Consider the following 22242-nt stretch of genomic DNA (forward strand, 5'->3'; position numbering starts at 1 on the left):
AGGTGAAGCAGGATTGAGACCGTCTGATTGGCTAATACCGCAGAAAAATCTTCCCAAGATGGGTCACAGACAGATTGTCAAGTCACCAATGCGAATTGTGGTTTCGATGACACAACGAATTAGAAACCGACTATCATTGATTTTTTGTTTCGCTTGCATCCTAACAACTGCGATAGCATATATATGTCAACTTTTCCGTTGAAACAAAAACAGCGCAAGCCATCGAAATTGGATTTATTTTACCTATATACCGGTAACAAACCCTGTAGCTTTCTTTTAATCCACAGCAGCTGTCTCGTGCAATTTGCTGCTATCTTTGGCAGTGTGGGTTTATTCTAAAATATATTAGTACATGATTGTGATCACAACTTGCCTCTATTTCCTTTCAGCTGTGTATCAATCCAATCACGAGCTTCAAACAGACTTCCTCAATTTGTAGTAAAACCGTATTTTTTAACATCATTCACTCATCATGTTTCTTTTTTATGTTTTCCAGGTTTTAATCATGACTTCCTGCTGCCATTCCGCACAATGGTTAGAGACAGTGGTTTAAAATGTGCACATCATTCCGTGATACTAAGAAGTGTAAGAAGTCACGCTCAAGTTCAACGACGAAGTTCCATTAACTGACGCATGAAAAGACGATCTGCGTAGCAATTTTGGGAGAAAGCTGAATTCCAGACATGATATTTACAATATTTATTCATTTACCTTCCTGACTAAAAAAGAAAAGAATGGCGCTGAAATTCAAGCAGCGCTTTGTGTTCCTGTTTGCCTTTATGGGAATGGTGCTGACTGTGCTCGTAACAGCCACAGTCCTACATGTGACCTTCGAGCATCGCTTGGACGCTTTGGTCCCCGGGCACCTCACGGCCCACAGAGGGACCCGAGAGTCCTACGAGCAGGACTCCCCCAATTCTTTATTAGTCCAAAAGGAGCAACCGGTAGGAAAATTTGACAGGGGTTACGTGACTATAGTTCCTACGAAAAAGATTCCGCACAGCAATAAAAAGTTAGGTTATATTTCACTGATTAGTGATGATCAAGAACAGTATGTTAGAAGACGTTTAAGCAGCCATCGAAAAGCTCTACGACGGAGAGGAAAGAAGTTATTACCATATAAAATACCGAAAGGGTAAGTGAGATTTTACCAGATATGTTTTCCCTTTCAGCTTAATATGGGTCAATTCCTTCACTGAGCATTTGATACCTATATAATTTTACAGAATTGTCAACGTATTCAAATATATCATGAGCTTATATGTCAAAATGATACTCATATTTCTGCGAGTTTCCTACATGATCATTGTTCGTGCTGATCGCTGACCGGTTGATGAATATTGACGGCGTTGATCAAAAGCTAATCCTTGTATCCGAATAAATCAGCCAGTTGTTGATGCGCTAATGATCCGGCCATTCTCTCCTCATTAAGCGTTGGGATGGATATTATCACCCTTGTTGACTCATGCGTACCCCGACAGCACCGTGTAGCCTGCGGTGGTTTTGTTTTTAATGGCCTGTGGAATGGGATGGATGCGTATTATGAAAGTGTAATTTACGGAGTGATTACATGTATTTAGCCAGCAAAACATACTGGGGATCGTTGTCCAGTCATTAGCAGATGACCTACCATTTGATAGACGTACAAATTATTTCATTTTAGAATTATTGCAAGTAAGTAACGTGGCTGTACATTGCAATGATAGATAAACTTATCCTTACAATCAGGATAGACTCTGTCACTGTCGTTCTGCGTGAAACATCATGATCAGAGGAATATCAGTCCAGCATTGATGAAATATTAAACCGAACAGACGTAACATATTGTGAGCAGTGCCGTGAGTGCAACGCATTGTGGAGCGGGGGCACCGATCGGCTTATAAACCACGAGATCTGCGGAATGCGAAATCGCGAGATGCCAACCTCGGTGAGAGTACAATGCGCCACAGGATGTATTGCAAATATGGAACCTGAAAAGGCGAATATTCATGAGACCGAGGCTGTATAGTAGGAAGCTATCCTTGTTGCGGTTCCACTACAGGAAAGTGCGGACTACATCCGAATTAGTTGTGCTTCCATGACGGCTAATCCGGACGGTAACCGGAAAAACGCCGACCGACCGACCGACCGACCTACTCGCCGACTCTGACAACCTCACTTACGGCATCCCATTCGCGCCTCCTAGCCCGGTAACCGGAAAAACGCCGACCGACCGACCGACCGACTGACTGACCTGCCAACCTACCGTCATAGTGCAGTATCCCTTTCGCTTCTCTATAGCACATGTATCTGTGTAGTGCCCAGCGCAATGGACGTGATGGAGTCCGACGTGTCTGACAGCAGCATCTCCAGTCAATTATACCGGGAAAGCGAGCCCACGCGGTAAGGAACTGATAACGATACTCTAAAGATATGCTTTGTCTACATGGTCGGTGGATATAAAAACATGATTTGGGCCTAATCTATGCACTGTAGTTTTTTTACTCGAGTGTCTCGACCGATGCAATGCATGAACTGCAACGCGCAACATGCATTTGTTGTCATTTGACCAGCGCACGTGCGCTTGTTTACAATTTCATTTCACGTGACCTGCTATCGTGGATTGGATATATCACATTGACTTATGAGACCTGTGACTCAACTACGAAACTCCTTGGGTTGGTAGGTCGGAAGGTTGGTCGGTCAGTCGGTCGGTCGGTCGGTCGGTCGGTCGGCGTTTTTCCGGTTACCAATCCGGACTGCGAAGTGTGGAATTTAACCTAATTTATAGCCTAGTTTCGATGGTCAGACTATCCCGCGCTATTTTTAGGGATGACCAGACGTTCACCAGGTGCACGCCCTGTGTTATATATCAGACAATGCGTATGGTGACATGTGCCGGCGCCAGGCGTAACGTGAAAATAATCTTGATACATGCAGCATCCTGAACCTCGTGGTATTATACTGACAGTATATCTTGATAAGTTGCAAAAACCTTTGTGGTCAAGATGAACATGCATTTGCATGTAACCTTTGTATTGTCTTCGGCCCTACTATCATTGAATGGCGAAATGGACAGCAGCATCAGAAATGATGATTGTCATGGTCCAGGGAAGTAGAAAATCTTGTGGCAGAAAATAAGGATTTCTCATCTCGCGATTTCGCGATTTCGCGATTTCTCATCTCGCGGTTTATAATGAGCCCCAAAGCACTTTTCTGACGTGATTTCAGCAGAACAATCAAAACCAGACAGACGGTATGGGCACATCTTCAATACTCTTTATTCTTTAAATTGAAATTTCCGAGACCAGCTGCGGTTGACAATCTCAATCCCTGAAGGTAGACATCAACGTTCCAACAAATAATTGGGTAACACCTACACATTAATAAAGGCAACTTTTATTCGTTCGAAGTTTGAAATCAGAAATTAAATGTTTCGCAGTTTATATGTAAATTATTATTTATTTTTTATTTAATACGCATTTGAGATAAATTTCCACTATGCGGTTGTTTACACCGATAACAAAAAAAGGATACATGCCAAGTTACTGCTCTAGGGCCGTTTGTTTCGAATTATCTTTTGGCCGCATTCAAGCAGTCAACGTATAAGAACAAAGCTGACCTTTAACATGTATTCACTGGATTCTGGGGTGGGAAGTCTGTTGGATAAGATAGTTTCCTTCATGACAGCAACTTAAATTCACTTCTCGACTTGCCTATCTTCTATACCGGCACTGATGACAAAGTTAACAATGGACGAAGTTGACAAACATGTAACTTATCAAGGTGAGTTTAAACCCTCACTAATTAGTGAATTCCTTGCCTTACGCCCTTAGAAATTGATAAAAAGGGATGTAGCCAGTCAAAACATCCAAGGGATTCCCTGTAGGGATGCATCAGTGCCGCATGATCAAGCAATCAGTTTTTGATGAGTTCCCCTTTGTGTGCAGTCAGATGGCTTCCCGAAGTAAAAAGTAGAGTAGAGAGTTTGAGACAGACAAGCTTACTCCATGTGGACAGCAATTGATCTGCTTAAAGTATGTTTTAGTAATTGGTCTAGGAGAGACTTTAAAGGTGACAGACCTACAAGTTCGAACCCTAAGGACCTTATTATCGCTCTCCTACCGGCAAGCGGATCTCACCGCTCCTTCGAATGCGTTCCGGATCCAAGAGCAAGAGTCTCAAAGCTTTACCACCTCGGCATAACTATCCGATAATGCGCGACACAGGAAGTATAGCTTTGTTAGCAAGCCCCTGATGATTGTTTGATCCTGTTTGATACATGTATATGATAGACGCGCCTGCCCGCAAATCTGTTTCAGTTTATTAGGTTTGAAAGGTGAGTCCTTCGTGTTCTCTGATATCAAGGAAGGAGGTATAACGTGTAAAAAAAATCGTGTCATTCATCTTTTAAAAGTGAATTAGTGGGTTTGTTTTATATACAATATGTGGCATACAAAATATCGAGAGGGAGTGTCGAGGATGAACAATAGATAGTTAGTACTATCATAGCCCGCCCACACCTTGCTTGTGTTTAAGGGCTATACTCTCCATAAAAAATCATCGATTCCGTAAAAGCCTCTCAGTAGCTGCCAATGCATCGTACCGTTCTTTACTCCTTACAACATACCCTATATTTGGTATGTGACATTAAGCAGGTGCCTCCAGTACTTCCGAACTAATCACATCCTTAAATCGCTGGTGATTTATTTCCATTCGATCTCCGACCATCTGCGTATCGTCTGCTCTATCGGAAGTTTCTAGTGACATCAGATACAAATGAAGTTTGAGAGGTATGGTGAGCGTGGTATGTATACGTTGGAAAATGCCCTTGGAGACGGACGACATGATATATCAATCAGCGGGCCAATGGATTGCGCCGGAAAAACTGACGTTGTCTGTTGTAAACTTCTACGTGGCTTCTACTTCTCCTACTTTGATACCGGCACCCAACGCCGGTAGATCGGCATGTGCTGTGGTGACTTTTTGACATTTCCTGCTTAATATGACGAATTCAATCCTTTGGTCTCTCCAGAGACCAGCGGCATCTATTTACATCCATCTTCGCCGGCTTAGAATATCCTCTGTCAGTCAAATTGGATGTCTGATTGATTGATTTGTTCGAATTCGCATTTCATTAAGTGTGGATCAGATTAGTTGCCAGCCGCTAGAGTTACTTTCCCAAGAGTAGTTTGCCGTCACGCGATCCGAGAGCTTTGCAAATTCGCCCAGAAGTGCTTTCTTGAGGTTTACTCGGCCTCACTTTGTTGAACGAAAGCATTTCAAGGTTCAAGAGAAAATGAACCCATCTTGGGGAACCAGAATAGGACACTTTTAGCATAATCAATCATACCAGGTGCTACAGCCAGCCCATCACATGTCACCGAGGCTGCGAACGACCACTAAATACAAGTATGGAAACGATTTTAGTAGTATTTATTTCTAGCCATTACTGAGAATTTCTAGACTTAGTCACCAGTAGCCCTTTAAAGTAAAATTTGCTTCCAATGCTTATTCTTGCAGATTTTTAAACTTCATCTTACGACTGTTCTCTTGCACCCTCTCGATTCTTGCCCGCTGTGCATTTTACAGGTAAAACTGATGTTGAGTGTTGTCTCCAGACAAAAGTGACATTCCTGTAATTTTATTTTCAAATGCATGGAAGCGTATGCTTTGATTTGCATGATTGTTTTCGTACAGAGCACATTTTAGGTTAAGTTATCAAATAGTAACGCCAGTAACAGTATATTGTGCGCTTTCAGCGAGTGTTTGAAATGTTTTTATCACAAGAATCGTCGTTGCATGAAATTTAGAAAACTATAACAATTTGATTGGGTTCAATTTTAACGTCAGTCCCCGTCACCTACATGCAGTACATGTACGTATGATTCAGGGTAAGACTCGTGTTCCCGTGGGGTAGCGTTGCGTAATGATGGTGAATAACAGTGAGACAGCGAAGAGCTGGGAAGGATTTTCTATCCTGTATATCTGAATAAGATCACATTATATTTGCTACATCTTTTGACATTGCATACCAGCCATATCGATCAACGGATGCATTGCTTGTCAATACTGTAAAATGCCACTTCTTACAGATACAGAGAGGGTGCAAAAGTAAACAGCAACCTTTATTTAAATTGAAAGGTTTCTTAGATTCTTTTGGCGTGTCCACTTAAAGTCTATGTAGTATTTTGGCAAACCTGGGGTAACTTACTCAGCATTTCGACTTTCATAAGGTCTGGATGACCAGCTTCGAGTAATTTTACAAGATAGCCCTTATTCTGTAATATGATCTTGCATAAAGGTTCCGAATATCAGAGCTAGCGCTGCTTTTAACTTTAGACTTGGAGAGTACGTGTCGATTCTGTAGGATCTGTACCCACGTTCTGACTCATGGAACTGTTCCGTCATCTCCGTGACACAGACTCTGGTAATATCCGTCTCTGTGTCAGTCCTCAGAACTCGTAATCTGACAGCTTTTGACGTTAGGGAGATTAGCTATAAACACGATATGCGAGCATTTAAAGCATAAAAGTTGGGCCGTTGCAAATATTATTCATGCATCCAAGGTTCTTTGTTTTATAGGTTTGGCCACTATCCAGTATCATGGACCTTCGCTTTTTATCTTTTTTTTCGAAAGAGCAGTAAGGTCAAATAATTTCAAAAAACAGTTATGATTGGTTAAAAGAACCTGGCAGTGTTCTTTCTTTAATATAAAAAAATATAATGTCAGTCAACCATATTTCTTTTCAGTAGCTTCCTTCCAGTAGAACCGAAGAAGCTTTATACCTTCAATTTACTTGTCGGCACTAAAAACACTTCGACATAGTAGAGCTTCGGCTGTCGAATCTTAGGTTGTTCACTGAGCGTGTATACTAATATTTTCTTTCCAGCGATAATTACCTAACAGAAACCGAAGAATCGTCTGCGAATGCGGAAAAACATGTGAAATCTTATGATGATCTCAAAAAAGCATGGTTAGAACACAATTACACGGCCATAGTGAATAGCAATTCCACCTCTACAAGGTTGGTTTGTTCAATCTGGCTACTGGCACTGACACACGCTTTTTCCTTCAATTTTTCAAAAACATCACTTTCCGAAGCACTTGCACTCTATACTGCAGCACGCCTATATACATTTTATGCGTCACTTCCTGTCGATCTTCTCATTCAGAACTGAAAATAGCCTATTCGGTTGCTTTATACACGTCAACAAATGTAAGTTCCCCCAAACGATTGGTCATTGTTTTCTAAAGTATCCACAGCAATGCGATAAAAATTTCAGAATATCACCACTATGGTATTTTAGGCAATAGACCCTGTATTGGGCTTGACCTGAATTCTTTTAACGACGAGGTATGGGGAAAATAACGCGAAGACCACACCCAAATTGCAGAGACATGCATAAAAATGCTAATCAGCCAGCCGTTTTGTTTAGTCGGCGGTTACTCAAATCATAATTCAATGCACTTTTATCTCCGAACACAAGAGAAAGGTTTCCCAATGTTATTCGTCCACGTTTCTTATCATCGTCACGTACGCAATGTTTTCCAAGACGCAGCAAAACATTTCTTCTGAATCTCTTCACGTATTGATTAACAATAACAGGCAAATAAAGAAACCAACAACCGTAAGAAATCGCCCTGTGCGAAAGGCCACGGGGTTACTTTATGTGGTAATGCTGTGATTTACGCAAATTAAGAGCTACTCGGCCAGTCTGATCACTTCCAAATCAAGCAATGGACCTTATTCAAAAGTCAGTTGTGATTCTGAGCCTGAAATGGACCAAATAATGGGGACAGATTACCACAAAAGCCTTGCAATGAAAATAGATTAGTCTGTTATGCCCGAAAGCAGAAATGCCGTCTGCGTGGCTGACTCTCTGTCATGGCCGTTTCTTCATGCGATCGATTCTGAATTGATGACCTATCGAATCTCGAGCATTTATACCAATTTCTCTTTATTGTTCTTTGCGGCCCGCTTGACAAAAAATGACCGGCCTGCAAAATTCCGGTCCCACTCACTCATACTATCAAATCACGGACTTGGCTAGTATATCAATATATGTAAACATATCTAAGTGTTATGAGTCCGCAATCAAAAGGAAATAGCATTCGCGTTGCATAGCATATAGCATATAGCATCATAGCATAGCATCAGCATTTCAGCTACTCTTCTCCACCTACATGTACATGACTGACATTGTGTATTCCGAGCTACTGGACGTGGTAGCTAATAACAAATTCTCCGTCGTTCAAGTCTTTCTCAACAATCTCGTCATAAAATCTTGCTTGCTCAGGATGGTAGCCAGTAACCAGTTCTCCATTCATGTCCTTGTGGCCAGCTAGGTAATTGCTTCCCCAGGACAGTTTCTTTTCCGGTACAGCAAAGCCTCCTCGCGGCTCATTCACGGCGGCACATCCGGTGACATCCATGATACATTTGTGACGCACTTCCTGGCTTTGAGGAATGGAAAGCAAGCCATTGGCTTAATATCATTGATTCAGATGCCTCAGGGGAAAAGAACCAATCATAACTTGTCTAACTACCTGAAAATTAGCGTAAAACGTTTAGGAGTGATGCTTTGGAACGCTGAAAGATAGGTTGACACATTTTCTGTGTTTCCCGCTTCTAAAAACTCATGGTCTCTCTGGCTGTCTGTTGTATGGAACACTGAAATGCGGGGGACAACCAGAAATGTTACACTGGCCCTTTCTCTTTAAGCCAAACAAACACAGTCAGCAAGGAATGTTGTAATTACAGACTCCGTGTAATATCTCCTCTAGAAGATACCGCGGTTGCCCGTGGATACATGAAACACAAAGGGCTCTCATCTTGTCCCTGTGTTTGATTAATAAACCTCCTCACGTGTTTACAGCGCTAAGACAGCTGAAGGGCTCATATGTGTCAAATAAAGCTGTTCTTTCTCTTCGCCAATATCTCTTGATTTGAAAATAATCCACAGTGTTGGGGAACTCGAGGGTGCTCGTGAATAACTAAATAACCGCGATTCTTCTCCCAGTGTTAGTTAGCATGATACCCTACAAACTATAACTTAGTTCATGTAGATGCTTGTGTCGGGTATTTCAGGGACTAATCTGGTTCTATATTGAGTTTCTTTTCCCCCTCAAACTCTTATAGCCAGTTTGGCTATGCTCATCTTACCCTTAATGTTTATCTTGCTCTTGAACAAGAACGCCGCTGGCTGTATTCGACTCCTTATAGTTGCTCAGTCCCCACATAGTTCGCGAAGAAGCCATTTTTGATCGAGAACGGGGATTCGAATGCAGCAAATCAGTATGCTGTGAGTTTGCCGTCTCTTCCTCTCTTTACGGCTTCATCCCCATTCCGGGCTTGTTGACTTCATTCCTAATGTCTGTTCGACATTAAGACAGATTAGCGGGTTAATTGCTTTGAACAACGGAGCCCTGATCTGATTGCCTGCTGAGCGAAACTGTCCTTGAATGCAATTTGATTGAAAATTCTGATGGGTTCGAAAGTCCATTTGATATTTCGTAGCACCATGAGTCGGTTCATTATTAATACAACAGAGCCATGCATGGGTTGCTGAGCGAAACTGACCTTGAATCTAGTTTCATTGGAAAGTTCCGTTCGGCGCCAAATGCAAATGACGGATTGGAGCAATCCATCTCGGCATTATTGGCGAATGCTATACACGCCACTTGCCGATCCATCACAACCTCGCACAGCTATTTCTGTACATAAAGCTCATACATGTGCATGGCAGTTCTTGCCATACTTTTACACAGCCATCAGTCAATGCACTCTGACATCTTTCCCACGCGAGCTGAAAACTTGATATCTAAGTTTTCAAATATCGGCATTACAACGTGATCTTATGACAAATGATTCGTTTCATTAGGGATTGAAATCGTACATCTCATGGGGAGACGCGGTAACTACATGTACGCATGTTCTATTGCGTCAAACGTCTTTATGTCTCGAGTCAAGTTGTATTCAAATATTTGCTGTTCTGTGCAGTTAATCGGATGTCGATACCGCGAATTCATCGTTTGTAGATGGACTCGTGCATGCTTTCGCCTTCGAGGGTCGATTTACAGACTGGAATAATGTGGCGGTTCGGTACTAGGCAATTTATACAGAGCGTCGTCGAAATGAGTAGATTCTCCGTTAAAAGTGTATTTGCAGTTGACCTATGATGGCCCTCCAATGTGAAGGTAGACCGGAGAAAGTCGCGTGTCTATACTGCCTCCCGGTGTACCTGAGACCTCCGACATCAGTGGTCGTGGTTTCTCTGGAGTCAAATCCCGTAACTGAACAGTATGGTGGTTTGATTCCTAGGGACTCTGATATGTTGTCACGTAGCGACGGTTACTACCCCCGCTAAATTGGAAATAGCGGCTTTCTATCAAGCTAGCGCGGACGTACATTTTTCATGTAGTGTTCAAAGCCTTCGTCTCATTGCTGAACATTTCGCCCTTGATAACCTAACAAATCACTCGGAAATTGATAGTCTGTCCATCGGAAATGAAGCCCGCAACATGCCAGGAGTCAGTTGAAGCTTGCAGGAATACCAATGAGCGATGCATGATTTCTTTCAGTCGCTATTTGGAGTCCAATGGCAACAACGAGCCATCGGTCTCTCAGTTTTCTTTTGTTTTCTCCGGACAGTCGTGTCATGATGTACTCTTGATTTTATTAATGATCCCGATTCAATTTCGGTGAGAGGGAGGGACAAAGCTTCAACATCTTTCTATCATTGGCTATATTGGGTCCGCTCGCATCCAAGAAGCATCTGGTTCTCACTTTTATTCGATTTTATTTTTTTTATTTTACATGTACACGTTGCGCGTTAATGCGCTCAGGTTTTAGCATCTGGATGTTCAACACATTATCTAAGCCGTGTTCCCAACACTACAACACTTGGCCATGTCGACAAACTTTGTTTGCTTGTAAATTAAACTGATATGCCAATATTGCTTGGCTGCCAACTTTCAGCAACTTCAAATTCTGCTGAGCCTATGTTTACTTTTTCTAAACAATCATGATTCCTTTCGGCTGATCCGCTGCTTATCCAATGGCGTAGATGTCATCCATATTGGATTTTGCGCTTAAGAACCCGGACCCGCGAGCAGTACAACATTACCTTCTTGTAAAGTTGAAGTAGTCCCTCGTGACGATTGTCGAGCTGGTGGGCGGTAACTGGTTTATTTATTGGAATTCGCCGTCGCTATCACAGTGCGCCTAATGTCCCATGATATCATTCTCATCACCACGGAGTTACTTTGCTCAATTATATCAACACAATCGTTCCCAAGATAGCAGTATCTGGGAGTAATTTGATGTTCCATTCAAATTAAATGCGGACTGGGCTCATCTTTATTCATTTGTTTGTACATGTACATGTACTTTTATGATGATATGTGGCATTTAAGACGCCCTCTCCCGCCTCAGAAATATTCATTCAGTCAATATTCTTCTAACTATTTCTATTTTGACACTCTAGGACACTCTATCCTAGGTCATTTAAAACTGATACACCTGGTATTATTGTTTGTCCTCGATCTCGATCGGTCAAAGCATCCCATTCTCGGCTCACTGACCTGCATTTTTCATGGAGGCGCGGACATCCTTCGAAATCCTGTACTCAGCTCGTATCTCCTGCAAACACCATTAAGCAGCTTGCTGCCTCTTTTAGGTGTTTTATTAGCAATAAAGCAGATGATTATTGGTTTCTGGTGGGTTAGGGAGGTCTATATACACCGCAGTATTAGTGTAAGTAGGACATGTAACGTGTCGAAGCCGTGTAAAGCGTCGGGGATAAGTATGACATTCTGTTGTCGCCATAAACCCCCATAAATTTGATGCAAATTCTTATGAAGCACGATTCGTGTTTTTTTCCGATTGGATAAATCCATAATAAAGTGACCGTGACATCGTCTGTCAAATCCGATATCAAAATTGATGACAAGATAATTCTTCCTCCAGGCATTAGTGTTCCTCTTACAGTATCTCAAATTAGTCTTGCCTGCTGGTGTAAAATGACATTTCCAGGTAACGACAGCTTAACGCTGCTTAAAAGGTATTTGTCCGCCTAGTCAAATAATCTCAGCGGGTCGCAGCAGGAGAGAAAAAAGGAATTTGTTGGGTCTCATGCGAAATGTGCCAGTGTGACATTTAGACAAAATCTCGCCTTCGCGAGAGAAGAAGTATTGGAAAAATGGCTAGTTATGATATGACATCTCGGGTTAAATATCAGAATGTACATTCACGTATACATGGTGGCATATTTATTTGACCAAAATAAGGTGTTGGTCACGGATGTGTGTTTTAGTGCTTTCTAATGTTCTTAACATTTGAGAACAAGTGTTGCTTTCGCGAAGTCTGGACTTTTTCTGCAATCACATGAAATGCTTGAGTTCATGGGTAAATGTCGATCTTTCAACATTTACGACGGGAAAGTTCTGATATAGAATTCAAGTTATGACGCCCTACACGGTAGAAAATAATTCTTGAATTTATGAAAGCCAAACTGAACTCATGTAGGTCCTCGTTGCATCTTTCTCTATGAAGGTACGCGATTGGGCAATACCAATATGAACAAAAACTGAAGAGGGTACGTTTCTTTGCAGGTTTTTAGTAATCTCTGCTCAGTGTTTTTGTTTCACAGAAAATGAAAGAATGTACCATGTGTCCTGAGGAAAAGCTCCTGCCATTACATGATTGATCCACCCCTGTATGCGATTTGGCCGAAGACGGGTTTGTGAGGAAGTCATCAGTCCAATTTATGGTCACCACACGTCGATCTTGGGATGCACCTGCAATTGCCTCTCCGAATCATCATGCACGCCTAGAGTGCTGCGAAATGATATTCCGTTCATAAAGACCTACACGTACTGTATCAAAACTCAATTATCGCAATCACGAGCAGATGTCGCATTTGGATTCCCCGCTCTAAGGATTGGCTACCAACATGACCAACCAATACATTTTCTGTTTGAGATCTTCATTTCCTTACTTGATTGTGTTTTCCAGGGAGAAACTACCCCCCTGGGTGATCTTCCATAACGAAGTCAGTCAGAATGAGTTGTATAACGAAGAGGTGTCCGAGATTGACGAAGTCCTCAAGTCCATGGCTACCGAAGAAATATTTGACTGTGGTAAGAATACGTCCGAAGTTGTTTTTTTCACTCCTCGGTAACAGATTAAAGCTTGGCTAAAATGCCCCCCCCCCCCCTGTTTAAAGGCCATATATCAAGGTTTGAAAACATGCTTGATACTCGTGAAATATGTTGAGGGTTAAAAAAACAAGATCCCAGACATTAAAAAAATTCTAATAATAAAGTCATTATTTAGTTATTTCAATTTTCAATTTTAAACTATTTGAATTTCCCACCACACACAACTTTAGATTAGTTCCACATGTGGCCGCTAGGGATTTTTTGATGACGTAGATCAGGTCAGTCAGAACAAAGCAAGATGGCTTCCGCATACAGTTCAGAGAGTGAGAGCAGTGAATTTGAGGATGTTTTGGTCGATACAGAAGGATATTTAAACGTTGAGCCGTACATGTTCGAGCCATTAATATCACTAGATCATAATGAGAGTGATCATTCGGACGAAAGTGATTAGAATTTGTGGTTAATCAATTTGCATGGCAGACCTGCCGATATAGTAAAGAAGACATTGATAGACGGTTGCAGATGCATAACATGTATGATTTTTGAACAGACTAATGTTGCACAGTATTGTTTCGCCTCGTCAGTGTTGTATCGCCAGTTATGTCATGACGCTGAACTACTATTGAAAAGTGACGGTATTATGCACAATCATCTTGACGTGACGATATAATGCCGTGCAACGTTAGATAGGCCTAGATTTCAGATGACAATAATCTGTCATTGGCAGTGGCTGTCACTGACACTGACCTGTGTCGCTGTCACCTTGCTATGGCTGGAACACAAGAAGACACTATGCGGTATCACAGGCCCCAATAGGGCCTACACATTATGTATAACAACCGACCTCAGCAGCCTCGGGCATTAAATGCAATTGACATGGTTGGAACAGCTGTTTTTAACAAGTGGCATTTAATATTCAGTTGGAAAGAAGTGGGCACCAAGAACCGACATCAAACATGATCGATGTACCCGCACAGCGCGTTAATTACTGAAAACAATATTGTTGCGAAATTAGTTATTATTCTTTTTTCGTCTTCTGTTTCAGTGTTGCGGTCAGGTGGCACTCAACTCAAATTGATTGTTACATTCCAAGATGAGGGGCAAGCCATGATGAAACCAATGAGGTGAGCAAAATCGACATGAGAGAAAAATGCTATAGCGTCAGCTCGACTAAGCAGTTATTTCATTTACATCATATGTAGTATAGCGTTTGAACTTGGCACCAACATTTCTGCTCCCAAATAATTGGCAACTGTCAGAAGTTTTTGAGTAACCAGATTTTAAATACTAGTAGTGCAACCCAGCCCCAACCAACTCTTCGAATGGCGGACTGATGAAACAAAGATAATGCTTGGATATCCGCAAATTGACATCGCTCAATTTCAATCCGACAGGATTTTAACAAGATAAATTACGTGCGTTTGCAATCGATTCCAATTAAGTTCAAGAGGGATGGCTTCAGGGAGCTTAGAATTTCACCACCGATTTTGCGGTAACTAATACGAATTCTAATGACGTTACAAAAACCTTATAGCTGGTGTATTGAGCTATTGAGTTTGAGTTTAAACATGCGATGCTTCTTCATTTTCCGACTGCACGCGACATCTGCCTTGAGTCGAGACGTGTTGCGTATCTATAGCTTGATTGGTTTTAAATTTTCGATGATGCGTGTTATTACTTATGCGTTTCTTGCAAAACGCCTTTTAATCTGAGGCCTTAAATTGCTGCGTGATGTTTGGGATTCAGTCCTTCTTATATCCACTTCTCTGATTGAACCATTAAAACCAGCACGTGGTGCTTCTTCCCGTATACATCTTGCGATATTGGCGTACAAATCAAGATGAAGTACCCATGAAGTAGACCTTATAAAATGGGAAATCCACGAGGTTCAACCTACCGTTTTCTAATCGACTCGCTTTATAATCAAATCATCGCAACTTGAAAATGAAATTCTAAGACGTCGGAATTTCGGATTCAATTTCGAGAACGCGTTCTTGAGGCTGCTGATCAGTAGATTACAATGTAGCATCACGCAAGTTTACGATTGGATTAAAACAACAACCCGAAGAAGGAAAACATGATTTAAAAGCAATTTGTTCTGTCGTCTAGTGTTTTTTCTTCATTAAGTAATTTGGTTATAAGTTTATGATGGTGTCGTGAAAAAAAGAAAAAGAAGAAAAGATGTTTCCTTGATTTGGACATAACACCTTTTATATCAGCAAAAAATGAAATTGAAAAAATTATCGATAAGAAAATGAATTTCATTTTGGGTCACTCTGCATACCCATGCAAAGCAAACAAAAAACGTAGCTCGCTATGGGTTAAAACAATTCCAACCCAAATAATCTTCCAACGGGATAACAAGGCTGTAATGGGAATTTATACTAACTGAGATAGATTACCTCGATGTGTTCGGTGCACCAAAGCAGCCTCTCAGCTCGGGGAGATGAGAACAAGGCATCCTGCCTGGTGTCTTGATTGGTTTCCTCTTCATCCCCATCTCTGGGGTACTTAGGCCACAATTCGAGCGGAAAACGGTCACTTTCGTTCTTCAGGCGCAAATCAACCCGGTGTCGGAGAATTGCACGTTCCCCTGGGTGCATAATCATTGCTTTAGTGCTGGCCTTCGCCTGTGGTTAATACCAGAATGCTACAATATGTACATTTGCATACATCTGCCTCAGAAAATCTCTGTTTCTACCAGGTTCTGATGAAAACCAAGATGGTACCCATCTCTCTCGGCATTTGTTTTTCTTAAGACCGTTAATATACTAAGTGGAATAAAATCATTTTGACCGGTTTGGCTTTGCCAGTTACGTAATATCTGTCGTGCAGTCAGATATTAGAATACTCTCCGTATCGTTTTGAGTCAAGGATAAGAATAGAATGCACATTGTCGACGATGTTCTTCTTGTTCCAAGAGGATCACTCCGCTAACAACCATGATTGTTATGTGACTCGGGACCTTCTACTCTCGGTTGACTTTCGTGGACTATATGCGTCTTTGGTGCTCGGTACCCTATAAAGAGGCCGGGCACGATCTACGCCGCTTGATGTTGTGATTGATTTCATGTCATTGCTTCCTGCATGGCCCGGAAAATTAACATGCTGAAAGATCTTTGATAAAACATGTCTGCGTCGTATGCTCAGCAAACACCTACTGGGACTGTTTTTCTGGGCCCGTTATTATAAAGCTTTCTAATGTCACCTTATCGAGTTTCAACTTCTGATTATGCTCATTCTTGACTAGTGTTCATCATTTCCGGTTTTGATGGAAGGCAAGAGTTGACTAACCAAGAGGCATGGTTCTGGCAGATTTTTAGGTCGCGTCGTTTTGCCATTAAGATTAAGAAAGAACGACATTATCGATATCATGCCTTTTTTCAGTGGAGGGAATCCTATGAAAAAAAACATCTGCAAACAGAAATGTGACCTTGTTGTTCGGGATGAAGAGAGTGGTTATGTCTTTGCCCTTTCAGCTACATGTAATTCGTTGAATGTGGCGAGAATAAGCCAAAGTCGAGAGATGTTCCCTTTGGCCTTTCATCGATCTAATTCGTCCGTATGACAAGAACAATAAAGAAGAAAAAGAAAGAATGTATCCATTTCAGATCATACTAGGCGTGTCTTGTTGAGGAAAAACCTTAGAGATAACACTGAGCTGTGCACATAAACCCGATGCTTTTATTTTTTTGGCTGGAAAAGGACTTTATCCTGATGTGAATGAGTTACTCCATTTACGAAAACGTTTGGAAACTTGATCCGAAGCAGTTGACATAGATTGGTATCTCGTATATATACGATATATTAAGCATTTCCCATTTCATGATAACGACTACATACACCGTAGTGCTAAAATGTGACTCGAGTGTATAGTCGTTCCGAAGTACTGTAGGTGAAAAATTCCGAAAAGAAGCAAAGTTTGTCATAATAGAATGCTTTGTGTTTCGTACTTAGCCTACTTGATATTTTTGGCTGACCTAAGTGATAGACAGAATAAGACTGAAGACAAAAACTACAATTTCGCGCGATGATTATCCTTATCATCAAGTTGATAAAAGCATTTTAAAAGGATTTTAAAAGCAAAGTTTAAGATTAAAACTTTTGCGGCTTACATTGATTGCAGATTTAGTAGGGAAGTTGACACGTGGCCAAATCACTTTTATTTCTCTGATTTCGAGCGACACACTGCTGAGATTGCGGCGCATCATTTGGACAGGTATGGCTAAGTCCGACCAATACTAGACCTATAGAGCTCATAGTTAATGTTGCTTTCATAGGGTTTCAGGGCAGAGGTTAGGACTAACCGTGAGTTTATGATGATGTTGCATTTTGCTTTTAGGGTTGCAGGGCAGGAGTTGACATGGTTAGTGCCGGACGGAGGCTTTACTATACAATGGCTTTACTATAACAATGTAATCCAATGAAACAAAAGACTTTGTTGAGAAGTCGCCTTGGGTTGACATCAAATCTATTGCTCGTGTGCAAATTGCTTTACATGTTACAATATAGTTAGTTGACAGAACTGCACTTCGAAATTTAGTTATAGGTCTCACGTCTTCTAATATAATTTGTTAACACCAAAAATACCTCACAAAAATCAAGAGATCTTTCACAATGCTTTGCAAGAAATTCACGTGACAACCACAGGCACAGTACGCTGTCCTATGCGTGTTTTGTGCTCATCAATTGTCCAGCATCTCTAAAACGGTATCACTTGGTTCGAGGTTGCATCGCAAATAAGGTTCAATTAGCGCTGTCATCTGACTCGAAATTACACTGTGAGCATGGTTCGGAATGCAATAGAATGAGATACTTGGTTCTTCTTGGGTATTTGTTGGTGTTCACACTGCCCTTTGGAGTGTCATATATAGTGTATGTGCTGCTTCATAGGGTAACGGGGTAGATTTTGCTTTGCTTTCAGATTTAGTCGCGAGACCGAGACATTACCTAATCATTTCTACTTCTCCGATTACGAACGCCATAATGCGGAGATCGCTTCCTTCCATTTAGACAGGTAAGGCCAGGAAGAGTTCTCCTGGGTCCACATTAACGAAAGTGTGGAGGAGGACATTTACGTGACATTTCATCCTTTTTGATACGGTAGCTCCTCATCACAGAGGTAAAATAGTTTAAGTCGTATAGTAATTAGTATACTATAGTAATGGGCATAGACTTAAACGTACATCAAAGTGCCACCTGATTGGAATACAGTTATTGAAGTGAAGTTACATCTGGCTAATTTGAATTGCAATGGGTGTAGAAGTTTATAACAATGTGTGTTGTAATTTAACGTTTTAGTCACCAACTCCGTCATTTACAGAAACGATAAGTGTCTGGTTAAGTGTTTAAGGAAGTTATGTTAAAGTTGGTTAAGATAACGTGCTTCAACCATGCTTGCTGCTTTTAGTTCATAGAATAGCCGGACTAAAGTTGTAAATTATTTAGTGCCCACGTGCAACCGAAATTTTGTTCGAGCTTCCGGCGACCGTGGTATTAATTCGAGTCATCAAAGAAGTATGTGTTATCCGGAATCGTGCTGGAAGGTATCTTCGACCAAATCCGTCAGAGAGCACTGTAGTTGATGTTGCATCTACCTAGCGATCACCGTCATGAATGAAGAAGCGATGCGTCATGATTTCGGTTCCAGGTTGAATTAGATTTGAAGCAATTCACTCACCAAATTGTTAGCCTACTTTCTTTCGCCGCACATTGTCTGTGCAACAATCTCTACAACAAAGATAACTGCTTTATGGAACGTCCCACTAGTTTTCCTCATGAAAGTGTTTCCAACACAACACAAATGTTCATCTTACTTGCAGAAGATCCGGTGAAGCACTTCAATTAATAAACTAAAGCTAATTGTAAATCATTTTTCGCCATAAATATTTCGATGGAATCTTTGCCGATGGTTAGGATTCTCGATACTAAGTATTGTGTACCTCTTGCAGGATATTGGGCTTCCGGCGAGTTCCACCATGTGCAGGCAGGGTATTTAACATCAGCCATGAGATTCAGCGGTTTGCTGATCGCACGTTTGGGAGGACATTCTTTATATCGCCAGGTACTAAGAAATGGTTGGCATGTTCAGCTACCATGCCGTATAAAACAGAAGTCCACTGTCGATATTTGACCTGAGGCAGTATAATTTGTCGCCAGGACAGATCTCTTATCACCATCATTCGATTGGAATACTGCATACATTGCAACACGACATTCGTTTATCTGCTTCTTATCAGGAACCATGCTATACATAGTGCGTGACGAAGCGAAATAGCATTGGGTAAATCTTCGCATAAACCACGGTGTTTCTGTTGTTTGTCGCTTTCACTTGATTCCTTCCAACATACACGCGGCACATTTGCCGTAACTGGTCTAGATAAAGTTCGAGAAATACTACAACCAGTTGCCCTACCAAAGTTGTAACATTGATTGATCTAGGATCACTTTTGGAGAGGGAAGCTACATGTACTACCGGCTAACTTTAGAAGTGTATCCATAATTAATCCTCATCTTTCCATTTTCCATCATTTTCAGCGGGAAATTTATGTTTCCACGGCACCTGTTCCTATTACTGTGATACTGGCCACGCATTCTGTGGGAACCCGGGAATGATAGAAGGATCGTTATGTGCCTACTTGCCTCACGCCACGGACGCCCCGCGGAAACTTTGGCGGAACCCCTGGAAAAGGTCCTACAGTAAACGGAGGCGGGCCTCTTGGGAGGTCGATGATTCTTATTGCCATGGTGTGAGGAAAATGCCCCCTTATAATAAGGGAAGGCGGTTACTGGACTTGATAGATTTAGCTGTATTTGATTTTTTAACAGGTAGGAACGCAAATATGAGCAATGGATCTAACTTTCTAATATGTTTTCGCTACAACTCAAAGAAGCATATTCAAAGTATGATTCGTCTGCATGCATTTGAAATCCAGGCTTCGTATATCCGCCTTGCTGTCACTATCAAGTAACCGGCGTTGATCCGAAGATAAAGCCAAAGCAATGTGTGTGTTTTTACATGTACACATTGTATTGTCGACTGATCATCTTTTTGTTAAAATCCTTTTCGTTATGGAACGATTAAACCTTGCATTAATATGATATCTTTTTTTTAAAACGTTGGAAAGGGAAACTTCTATACTCCTAACACATTGGAGAGCATAAAGCTAGCACGCTATCGTGTTACGCTGTACAAGTATGCAGCGCACATAAGCGTTCTTGTCTGACCCAGGTGTAATCTTCTCCCGTGGCACTATATATCAAAGCGGACGTTGTTGCTTCTCAGCGCCATTGGCACTATATATCAAAGCGGACGTTGTTGCTTCTCAGCGCCACATGCTCAATGATGAGAAAACTAACCATGGCCTATCAGTTATTTGTGCTTTGCCCAACGGTTATCTCCTGGTTACTTTCAGGGAATATGGACCGACACCATTACGAAACATTCCAGGCCTTCGGCAATGAAACATTTTTAATCCATTTCGACCAAGGACGAGCGTAAGTTTATAGAACAATCAACGCCTTTGTAACATTGGTAAAGAAAAACAAACCCCCATAATCTATGGCTCGTTTGTGGATGTAATAGTGAGAGAAGTCAATGATTAAGGTAACAGAAAAGTAACGACTGTCGAGAAAGGCCAAGATGTTCCCAGAATACCCGTTTTATCGTCCTGTCGTGCAAGCTTCCTTTGAAAGTCTAAAACTCCCTACTTAATCCAAATGCAAGCCATGGCTTAATTGCTTTTCCTACGTAAAAGCGAGAAACGTTGATTGGGTCCCGAGGTATTGTCTTAGGCATCCTGCTGGATCGGAGTTTAATTGGAATTGAGGAGTAAGCATGGGTTTAACCGAATATTCTTCTCGAGCACTTTTGAAATTCTCTTTTTTTTCATTCTTTGCAGATTTGGCAAGTCCATGGTCGATGAGATGTCCATCCTCGCCCCCATGTACCAGTGCTGTCTTATACGAAAATCAACCTTCGATAAATTGACGTTTTTGAATTCTAGCCAAATTAAACTGAGTCATCTTATGCGAAAGTCGTTACTACGTGATAAAGTTGCGCCGGTTTTAACTGAAGGTCATTTGCTCGCCCTTGATAGGAGGGTAGGGATCATGATTGAGATTATATATGACTGTTTAATGAAGTATAGACATGGGAGCAAGCATATACGAGGAGAGGTTATCGTAGACGACGGACATTGATATTCTTTGCTCTGTTAATTGATTGTAAAGGATAAGAAGGCAGAACTGGATCAGACAAACTTATGCTAATACTACTGCTACTAATGATAGCAAGAATGGCAGTGAAGTCGAAGAATCATTTTGGAGATGTTGATCTAGCGATGTTGTGTTGCAGCTTAAGAAGTTGCTTTGAATATGCAATGAATGTTTCCAGAAGATCTCAGAACTCTATAGTTTCGCCTGGATTTTGTTGGAGTTGCAATAGAGTATAAATTACTCGACGTGAAATTGTCATCGCGTGTTTGTTGCAGTAATGCAGGATGTCCATGTCGAGCATTGTGCAAAAGGAGATCATTAGTTGGTGGTCGGGAAATTACCTTTTTCGCACCCTAATGTTATTTTAAGTGTGTGGAAAAGAAATTGGGCCTTTATATGGCTATAACCGACAAAGTCGAATTGTCATCCAGTGAATTATTTTTCTATTATTTATTTTATGGTGCCAAAGGCCAATAAAGGGATTGCATAGAAATATTTTGTTTTATCTTCTTAGTTGAGCCCGATGCGTCCTTAACCCAAGCAACATCCATGACTCGAAAAAAGCTGGGATTGAAAGGTTATACCGACCATGCCTTAATATGATGAATAATTACTGTAAACTAGTGACGGTTGTTAGGGTTCTAGTGATTTTCTTATGAAGCAATCGTTTTCATAACCGATACATTTGTTTTGGCACTCCTGATACCATCAGCTGAAGCAAATTTCGATTCTCATTTCTTGTTGAATATCAGAAATCTAGGAAAGGCCATGATTGGTTTTCCTGGATATCACTAATCACTATGATCGTCAATCATAGGGAGCGTGACATTAGTGCACTTCTATTATTTGACGAATGCAATCATGTTAATTGGACCCATATT

At 41.3% G+C, this 22242-nt stretch overlaps 1 protein-coding gene across 6 annotated transcripts in view; it reads left to right on the top strand.

The window, feature by feature from the left end:
* Positions 1 to 21848, top strand: part of LOC135490255 (extracellular serine/threonine protein kinase FAM20C-like) — a 47357-nt gene extending 25509 nt beyond the window's left edge. For 4 of the 6 annotated variants that reach the window (XM_064775736.1, XM_064775734.1, XM_064775735.1 and 1 more), the window contains exons 2-10: positions 497 to 1135; positions 5503 to 5571; positions 12999 to 13123; positions 14190 to 14268; positions 18069 to 18161; positions 19096 to 19208; positions 19682 to 19972; positions 20560 to 20641; positions 21046 to 21848. In XM_064775736.1, coding sequence (XP_064631806.1) covers positions 735 to 1135; positions 5503 to 5571; positions 12999 to 13123; positions 14190 to 14268; positions 18069 to 18161; positions 19096 to 19208; positions 19682 to 19972; positions 20560 to 20641; positions 21046 to 21346 — 1554 coding nt within the window. In that variant the 5' untranslated portion in view covers positions 497 to 734 and the 3' untranslated portion in view covers positions 21347 to 21848. Of the gene's footprint in view, positions 1 to 496; positions 1136 to 5502; positions 5572 to 12998; positions 13124 to 14189; positions 14269 to 17270; positions 17364 to 18068; positions 18162 to 19095; positions 19209 to 19681; positions 19973 to 20559; positions 20642 to 21045 lie in introns of all 6 variants that reach the window. The other 2 variants (XM_064775737.1, XM_064775738.1) reach the window with 2 other exon arrangements.
* Positions 21849 to 22242: the final 394 nt, after the last annotated feature.

Source organism: Lineus longissimus, chromosome 1 (assembly GCF_910592395.1).
Source record: "Lineus longissimus chromosome 1, tnLinLong1.2, whole genome shotgun sequence".
Lineage (NCBI taxonomy): Eukaryota > Metazoa > Nemertea > Pilidiophora > Heteronemertea > Lineidae > Lineus > Lineus longissimus.